This window comes from Maniola hyperantus, chromosome 19, assembly GCF_902806685.2.
Source record: "Maniola hyperantus chromosome 19, iAphHyp1.2, whole genome shotgun sequence".
NCBI lineage: Eukaryota > Metazoa > Arthropoda > Insecta > Lepidoptera > Nymphalidae > Maniola > Maniola hyperantus.
The window spans coordinates 287,719-297,902 of NC_048554.1; the positions used below are offsets into that span (position 1 = coordinate 287,719).

Sequence of the window (10,184 nt, forward strand, 5' to 3'; positions counted from 1 at the left end):
AAGATTATTATACCAAGTAGGATATCATATGAAAGGGCTTTACATGTACGTCCTAAAACAGATTTTTATTTATTTTTATTCCTAACTAGCTGACACGTGTCTGTCCCGTGACAAAAATATCCGTAGTAGATCGTCCCCGGGATGCAAGGTAACCCAGTACCAAATTTCGTAAAAACATTTAAACGCATAATTCTTTAAAAATCCCGTGCGATCACCACGATTTAGGAATGCAATTTCTTACAGCATTACGGCTGAGGAGGCTAATCCTCTACTTGTCTGTGAAAGTCCCGTCAAAATAGGTTCAGCCGTTCCGAAGATTAGCCCGTTCAAACGGACAGACAGGCAGACAGACAGACAGACAAAAATTTTAAAAACGTGTGATTCAGTTATGTTATAGTTCAAATAACCATATGCGCTTAATATGAGATAGTTTTTTCGAAATTATAGACAGACACTTCAATTTTATTTCTTAGGTCTTGACTTTATCCCATAGCAAACTCAACCTCCGGGTGCATTTTATCTAGCCGGTACCCGCGACTTCATCCGCGTTGATTTAAGTTTTACAAATCCCGTGGGAATTCTTTGAATTTCTGGGGTAAAAAGCTTGGTATGTCACTCTCAGGCACCTCTCAGGTCTTTAACTATAGTTAGGTGTATCCATCCAAAAATATACTCCGCTGATCCGTTGCGATTGAAGGACAAACCAATAAGCAAACAGTTTCGCGTTTATATATGGGTAGTGTTTGGAGGAATAAATTTATAGGTCTACTAGATGATACCCGCGGCTTCCCCTGCATGGATTGAGGTTTTTAAAAAACCCGTGGAAACTCTGATTTTTCGGGATAAAAAGTAGCCTTCCCCGGGATGCAAGCTATCAAAATGTACCAAATTTCGTCGTTTCATCGTCGTTGAACAGATGGGCCGCGAAAAGCTAGCAGACGGACAGACACACTTTCGCATTTATATTAGTATCGGTGGGGTAGTGATTCCATGAATATATTATTGCGCTAATACACAAACAAACATTAATCCTAAGGCTAAGTATGTTTATAATGAAAAGTTACAGTAAAACTTATAGTTAACTTTAAAATATAATCTGTTCATATAATGTCCGCCTGGAACGGAGCCAAGAACACTGCATTTGCGCTAAACAGCCAGCCAGATTCATTATGAAACACTTTTTTGTAACCATAAAATAATAATTTGAAAATTTTATTTTATACAAGGAACCAAAGCTTAATTTGCTTTAATCTCATCTGTATGGTGCAACATGCCACACCACGCGCTCTCCCACTGCTAAACATGCAGGAAAAGCCAGCCACCAACGCCAACGCCAGCAAACGTTTTTGCTGCATGTTTAGCAGTGAGAGGGCTTTTCAGTGGATTTTAGCAAATTAAGCCTTTGTTCTATATACCATGAACTTCGGCAAAGTAACGCCCGCTTCTATACAATATTTTATTTCATTACTTCATTTATTTTATAGTTTTCATTTATTTTATTAACATGTCGCCTGTTATTCGCTTTTCACTACATAAATCAGTCGTCGTTATTTTCGTCATTCTTAACCAAACAAGCAGTTAGTTGTCTAAAAACATCTTTATCAATCAATTTCTTTTGTTTAATTTCCTTCAAAATATTTTTCAGTTTGAGATTCCGTCTTTGATATCTGTGTACTTTTTGATGAAGTATTTTAATTTTCGTCCGACATAGTGTTAATTGGTCATTCTTTCTCTTGATCTCTTGTTTATAATTAGAAGAGTCACAAAGTAAACCCGTATCACCCTCAGGGTCTTGTTGAGAAGCTAACGGATCGATTGATATTTCGATGGATGCCGGTGCTGCGAGTGGCTCTTTAGGTTCTACTTTAACAATAATATCATTAACCTGACCAGTTTGAGTCTCGATTTCAGCAGTTTCTTCTGTTATATCTGCTGGTTCCACTTTAATGATAACATTCTCAATTCGATCACCAGTTGATTCAACTCGATCACCCGTTATCATTTCATTATTATCAGTTTCTTCATCACCAGGACCGATATATGCAGTTTGAACAGATACGCTAACAGTTTCAACTGGTGGAATATATTCACCCTTCTTCTTTTTAGGTATTTTATCGTACAGTTTCAATTTGGGTACTGCGTTTTTGGTGATACGGCGATTGCCGCCTTGAGTGATGTAAATGTCACCTTCTGCGAAATGGACGGAGCATACTACGCTGAATTTTGAAGGTACCCACGATTCTTGACTTCTGCACTCACGAACAACTTTTGTCCATTTATGTTTCCAGCTCATGTCCTTTGGGAACCTGAAACAAACAATGCAAGTACTTATAAAGAAATAAAAAATCTTCAAAGTGCATTTTAGTATCAAAAATAACCGTTAGCAATCATAATAAATAGCCTTGAAAACTGAGTTTGCATTTAATACCAGTATGCCTGATCAAAATTAGTTCAGCAAAATCAAAACTACCTACCTACATAAATCATTGATTTGAAGAAAATCTCTACTTCTGTATCATATCATTCTGTCATACATAGAAATCGTTGCTTAACTAAGAATATAAAATTAGTTCTATTTTGGTCAAGATCAATCTACTAAAACTCGATATACAGTTTAATATACACAGTTCATACAAGCGTAGCGGAGAGCAAAAGCTTTGCTATAAATGTAAAGTGTAACACAAGTTATACTGCAAACTAATTACAAATCCTGCCCGCTTGGAATGGTGCCAAGAATGCTGGCTGCATTTCCACGCTACGTAACTCGGTTGATTCGATGCGCAAAAAATTAACCAGGCAATTCAGTCGCTCTAGGCAATTCAATGTTTGAATAAAACAATTCTATAACCAGCAAAAGCGAAAAAACAAAGCTACAGCCAAAGCAAAATAAGCACCAGAAAGATAAATTAATATACAGTAAAGATGCGTATAGAATGGTGCAATGCAATGTAATATTCAAGGAATTTGAATCAGTTTGGACTTTACAATCCTTTAGGTAAATCTCAAAACCCGTCAGGTTTGGTGATATTAGTGGCGTGCAGTGGTAACATTGCTGCAGGTACGCCAAATTCTTGCACTGCATGTTAAATTGCACTAGTCTGTACGCGGCCTTATATCAGATAGATTGTGTATAAATAATAGCGCACGACTAGTGACACACATCGCAATTATACAATTTTGTGTTTTTTAAATAATTTTATTTAACAAACACAAAATTATGAGGAATAATTTTAATAATAAATTGAAATATAAAGTGCTTACTTGTGAAACGTGACACCGGTATCCTTTCTTACGTCCATTGAATTGTTTTTACAAGATTTAACAACGCATGAAGGCATTATTGTATTTTTCTCTATATATTAATACAACTGAAAGCACAACCGTCGCAGTCGACCGCCTGCGCTACACTGACGCTCGCGGTCGGCGTCGGCTTCCTATTTTTAACCGGCTTTGTTGCTGAGTCTAGGAAAGTTGTAGAAAATCTTTTCGTTGCCAATTTTATTTTGGCTTCATTTTTTCGTTGAATATATTAGTCCGTAAAGGCTTTATTTATCGGTCTGTGCTCTGTGGTTTATTTTATTCTGTAGTTTAGTTTAGATAGTGCATTGTATTTTGCTACGTGTATTGGATAATGATCTTGCAGTTGTTTGTACGAACTGAGTACTAAACAATCCGTGATAGCATGGTGGTTAAGACTATCCGGGGGTCGAGGGTTCAATTAATATCTAACTTTTCGGAGCTATGTGCGTTTTAAGAAATTAAATATTGTTTTGAAAGCTTGCTTTAACGGTGAAGGAAAGCATCGTGAGGAAACTTGCGTGCCAGAGAGTGCTGCATAATAGTGAGTGTTTTCAAAGATAAGTAAAGTCTGCCAATCTGCACAATGCACATGACCAGCGTGGTGGACTACTACATAAACCCTTCTTATTCTGAGATAAGATTTGTTTTCAGTAGTAATATTATAGTTATCTACATGCCAAATTTCAGCCCGATCCGTCCAGTATTTTGAGCTGTGCGTTAATAGATCAGCCAGTCCGTCGGTCAGCTTTTCCTTTTATATATATAGACTAGCTGATGCCCGCAACTTCGTACGCGTCGATTTAGATTTTCAAATATCCCATGGGAACTCTCTGATTTTCCGGGATAAACAGCCTATGTCACTCACCAGGTCTTCAACTATATCCATGCAAAAAAATCAGGTCGATCCGTTGCTCCGTTGCGGCGTGATTGAAGGACAAACAAACCAATAAACCAACAAACTAACAAACGCTCGCATTTATAATATGGGTAGTGATTAAAGATAATAATAATAATTGATTATTTATTATTATTATTTTATTTATTTTATATCTAATTAGAACGGCAGTGCCACTTACACTAACTAGATGATTAATAATAAATTTAAATACAAATAAAGGTACAAGAAAAAAGACATAAAATACAAAACGATAAAAGATCAAAGAATTTTGAATATGTACGCTGAGAACATTGAATGACATATTCATGCAATGCTCTCAGCGTACTTCAGTAACTCCCGAACCAGTATTATAGACCCATCATTAAATGGGTCCCATTGAGCATTATTGATATCCCACTCGATACGATAGCTGACAGCAAAAACACAATTTCAGGAACCCCCACTTTCTTCGTGTATGTATAGATAGCCTTTGTCACCCGAATCGATTGACACCTCATTGAAATCGAGTAGTTTAGGCGCTACGGTGGAACATGCATAAATAGTACCAACATACATAGGTCATAGACTGCTAGAATCATAACCCTTCGTTCTGGCTACATCGAAGTAGGGTTAAAAGTTACACAACCATCAAAACAAGACATAAACAAGAAATAAACATAAGAAAAGAAAGACTTGCGTAAACCTCTTTGTATAACTGGAACAGAATAACAGCCCACTAAATTAGGGTAACCACACGTTAGCTCGTGGCTGCTACGGAACCCGGCTGGCAACAATGCCAGCGTGCCAGAGCCTTTCATTCTATTGTGCTGCACGAAAATTGTTCACTATTCTTTGATTTTTATGTACGACCGGACGAACTAACTTTTCATGGTTGGTGGTGGTACAAGTTGGAAGAAACACTGTTTCGGGCAATTTACGACGAAAATCAAATTATTTATCATCATCATCATCATGATGATAAATACGACGTCCGGTGGACGTCCGTCTCCTTATCGGAGGTCGGGGGTTCGATCCCGGGCACGCATCTCTAACTTTTTGGAGTAATCTGCGTTTTTAAGTACCTAATTGAAATATCAATTGCTTTGACGGTAAAGAAAAAATGGTGAGGAAACCTGCATGTCTAAGAGTTTTCCATAATGTTCTCAAAGGTGTGTGAAGTCTGTCAATCCGCACTGGGCCAGCGTGGCCGACTATGGTCTAAACGCTTCTCATTCTGAGACCCGTGTTCAGTAGTGAGTCGGTATTGGGTTGATCATAATGATGATGAATGGTACCCGTTTTCGCGTATAACTTGAGACACAAGGTAATTTTCGGCTTACCGACGGCGCGTTTAACTTAGGTATTTTATAGGCAGGCCGGCATTGTGCGTGCACCATTATTATCACTAACTGTGGGGTGGACGCGCCGCGTGTACCTGCAGGCCGACTTTCGGCCAATTTACGACGAAAACCGAATTTATTATTTATACTTACACACAATTGTTATAACTCTGTGCTACTTATGCTTGACTAAGTACATGACGCCCGCGACTTCATCTGCGTGGATTTAGGTTGTTAAAAATGCCGTGGGAACTCTTTGATTTTCCGGGATAAAAGTTGCCTAGATGAAGCAAGCTACCTCCGCTTCGTCCGCGTGGACTACACGAATTTCAAACCCCTATTTTACCCCCTTAGAAATTGAATTTTCAAACATCCTTTCTTAACGGATGTCTTCGTCACAATAGTTGCATGCCAAAGGAGAAAATCATGGTAACTAAACTGCATGCCTTAGAGTAAAATGTTCTCAAAGGTGCGTAAAGTCCGCCAATCCGCAATTGGCTACGAAACAACCTTAATATTTATTTAATTATACGGCCGGCGTTACTCAATAGCGTATCACAAAAAGCAATCAATTACGGGTAGAGAGACGGACAGACGATCTGTCGGTAGGTATATACATATAGTAGTAGTTGGCAGCGACACGAAAGAGGAGGGGCAGGTGAAGTCGGGTGGGACAGACTGAATGTTGATGGCTGATTGTGATGCCATAAAAACTCTATCACTATCCATATTATAAATGCGAAAGTGTGTTTCATTTTAACCGACTTCAAAAAAGGATAATAGAGCAACGTAATGGTGTGATTTTTAGCATGGGTATAATTAAAGAGCTGGAAAGTGACAAAGGCTAGATTTTATCCCGGAAAATCAGTTCAGCCGTTCCGAAGATTAACTCGTTCAAACAGACAGACAAAAATTTTAAAAACGTGATTCAGTTATGGTACAGTTCAAATAACCATAGGTATAAGCTTAATATGAGGTAGTTATTTCGACATTACAGACAGACACTTCAATTTCATTTATTAAAATAGAAAGTATAGATTAGTATCGATTCAGAACTCTCCGGATTAGGCAAAAAACCAGTCAGAGCCAGGCTCTCGCAACGAGGGTTCCGTACTACAGTTGTACTTTTCTACATTTTGCACGATAATTCAAAAACTATTAGGCATACAAAATAAATAAAAATCTGTTTTACAATGCACAAGATGACGAAGACCTTTCATATGATAGCCCACTTGATATAGTTATCTTACTTCGAAAATTGAAAATACCAATTATTAGTTCATGACCACAATTTAATTTTTTTTGTGTGATGTAACCACAAATTCACGGGTTTCAGATTTTTCCCCGAATGTCTGCTATAAGACCTACCTACCTGCCAAATTTCATGATTCTAGGTCAACGGGGTAAACCCTGTAGGTTTCTTGACAGACCGACAGACAGAGAGACAGACAACAAAGTGATCCTATAAGAGTTCCGTTTTTCCTCTTGAGGTACGGAACCCTAAAAATGAACTTTTTAGTCATATAGATAAAACGACTTACCTAATAAGTATTCTTATGTTTTACCACATCCTAAAACAGAACTCCTCTTTACCCGGTAGCGTAGGTAAGTAAGGTATGTCGCCTTCCGCCTTCAAGTTCCACCCGCACTTCCTAGGCATTAGGAAGTAGCACTAGACTAAGATGTAGGTAACTTAGCACTTAAATAGGAAAACATTCTTAGCATTTGTAGACCATTTTACACTCGGACTGTTCATTGTTGATAAATAAGGTTGTTTCGTAGCAAATACCTACTACAGAATCTAAAAGGAAAAGCTGACTGACTAACTAACTAAAACTACTGGACGGATCGGGCTGTTGGCATGCAGATAACTATTATGACGTAGACATCCGCTAAGAAAGGATTTTTGAAAATTCAATCCCTAAAGGGGTAAAACAGAGGTATGAGTGTAGTCCACGCGGACGAAGTCGCGGGCATAAGCTAGTTGCAAATAAAACATCTAACTGACGCTAGAGGTCAACGAACGTTGCGTAAGTAGGCCGTTCGGAGTCAATGCCACGTCGTAGGCGGGGCAATGACCCGAGTTTTGCACGCTATACATTGCGGGGCTGAAAAATACTAAATCACTAAAACTACAAAATGAGACAAATTATTCAGTCTATTGGTTAGGTATTGAATTGTGTTTAGGCAGTATAACAATAACGCTAAGTTTTTGCTAGCATTCTGGTTACACCTTGTATTGTGATAACATTTATTAAAGTACTAGTTGATGCCCGCGACTTCATCCGCGTGGATTTAGGATTTTTTAAAATCCTGTGTAAAAATTTCGTCAAAATCGGTTGAACGGTTGAGCCATTGACAGACAGACAGACACAGCATTTATAATATTAGAATGGATAGTAGCTAAGCGAAAGGTCGAGATGGCAATCGGAGTATGAGACGAGGGCACGGACGCCCCGCACACCCGCACATCACCCGCGCTCGCCCGCACCGGGTTAGCGCGGGGGCTGTGCGGGTGTGCGGGGCGTTCCCTCCCCTATTGCCATCTCGACCTGTCGCGAATAGGTATTTCACAAACACCTAGTTGATAGTTGTGCGTAATCAGGTTTATTTATTGTAATAGCGTAATTTATGTCCTGTATAAAGCACCTGCCAACAAATTGCCCAACACTTGCGCCGGGCGCGGCTGGTGGCTGGTGGCTGGTGGCTGGTGGCTGGTGGCTGGTGGTTCCGCGACCGATTAAATGTTTATAGCGCTAATGAATATAAAGTCTATGAAATCGTTGGCTCCTTGGTTCCCCGGGGACTAAGAAAGAAAAGGGCTGTTCGAGCCATATAAAGTATGGGACCACGAGAGTCACTGAGAACTAAATTTAGAGAAGTTAAAATTATGACAGTGCATAATCAATATATTTTTGAAAATTTATTGTACGTCCATAAAAACATAAATAAGTTCAAGAAAAAAAGTGACTGTCATAATGTAAATACTAGAAATAAAAATAAACTTGTAATTGAGTTAATTCCCACCTCCAGGCTAAGTAAAGTTAGCAATTCATTTATTGGAAAATCTATAAGTTTTTATAATAAGCTTCCAGAAGACATATTGGAGATGTCTCTCAACAAGTTCAAAGTTTTCATAAAACGTAAACTAATTGAAAAACCCTATTACAATGTAAAGGATTATTTAAGTGATAAGCAAGCTTGGAAATGAGTTGCTTAACGGATTGTGATAGTTCTAATAAGTTTCAATAATTTTGTAAAGTGGTGATAATAAAAAGAATACCCGGCTGAGTTTGTTGTGGGCTCTTCTCAGACCTGGGCGCGTTTGGAACCCTCGTAGCTTTAGTTTTAAGTTTGCGTAATTATCACCACTATATCTTAGAAATCCAACATCTGACCATTAAAAAGCGTTATTAATTACCTGTTTTGAATAAATCATTTGACTTTGACTTTGACTTTGAAGGAAAATGCATTTATTTGTTGTTGGTGTCACAGATAAAAACCGGCCAAGTGCGAGTCAGGCTCGCGCAATTTGGTTTCCGTACTACAGTCCTATTTTTTCGACATTTTGCAGGATAATTCAAAAACTATGATAGGTAGGTACATAAAAATAAATAAAAATCTGTTTTAGAATGCACAGGTGAAGGCAGCTTTTTGCAATTATTTCAGGTAAGTTGTTGTATAACAGAGCTCCTTCAAAGAGAATATTCTTTTTTCCATAATAGTTTTTGAAATTCTAAATAATATCTGTCCCGGCTGTACTCAGGTGTTTAGTCGACGTTACGTGAAATCACTGACGGTAGTTTAAACGCTAAAATAGTTTTTGAAATATTTAAATGAAGTTTGTAAGTTAATATTATTTTAATTCACTATGTGTATTGTGGCATTGAATCGAGATCGAATCGAATCATTTGTTTTCCAGCAATTTGCTAGTCGTTGGTCGTACCAGTTCAAACTGGTTAGAGCCAGTTGTGGAGAGTTCAATGTTTCTTGTTACTTGTTATCGATTTGTTGGAACTGTACGTCTATACTTCTATACCTACTATCTATACTTTTTTTTATTTTTTTATTCAGATACAAGTTAGCCCTTGACTGCAATCTCACCTGGTGGTAAGTGATGATGCAGTCTAAGATGATAGCGGGCTAACCTGGAAGGGGTATGGCAGTTTTTATTAAACCCATACCCCTTTGGTTTCTACACGGCATCGTACCGGAACGCTAAATCGTTTGGCAGCACGGCTTTGCCGGTAGGGTGGTAACTAGCCACGGCCGAAGCCTCCCACGAGACCAAAATACTTATAATATTATAAATGCGAAAGCGTGTTTGTTTGTTTGTTTGTCCTTCACGCCCTAAATAAGCAACCGATCGATTTGATTTTTCCTTCAGAGTTGAAAGGACGGAGAGTAACATAGGATATTTTATATCGGAAAATCAAAGAGTTCCCGCGGGATTTTTGAAAACCTAAACCCGCGCGGACGAAGTCGCGGGCATCAGCTTGTAATGCTTGTATACGTCAATAATTAGTTGCAATGACAAACCAACGAACCAATAAACCAACAAACCAATAAACTATTAAACCAACAAACAAACACTTTTGCGTTTATAATTATGGGTACTGATAATATGGGTAGTGATATAAGATGGCTAGAATCTATAGACAGACAGA

At 38.3% G+C, this 10,184-nt stretch overlaps 1 protein-coding gene across 1 annotated transcript; it reads right to left on the reverse strand.

Moving 5' to 3' along the window:
- Positions 1-1,501: 1,501 nt before the first annotated feature.
- On the reverse strand, positions 1,502-3,401 carry LOC117991294 (THAP domain-containing protein 1-like). Its single transcript, XM_034978862.2, has 2 exons — positions 3,262-3,401; positions 1,502-2,306 (listed from the first exon to the last, which is right to left on the reverse strand). Exons 1-2 carry the CDS (start codon positions 3,336-3,338, stop codon positions 1,538-1,540), a joined length of 846 nt encoding a protein of 281 aa, XP_034834753.1. The 5' UTR covers positions 3,339-3,401; the 3' UTR covers positions 1,502-1,537.
- Between the last annotated feature and the right edge of the window lie 6,783 nt (positions 3,402-10,184).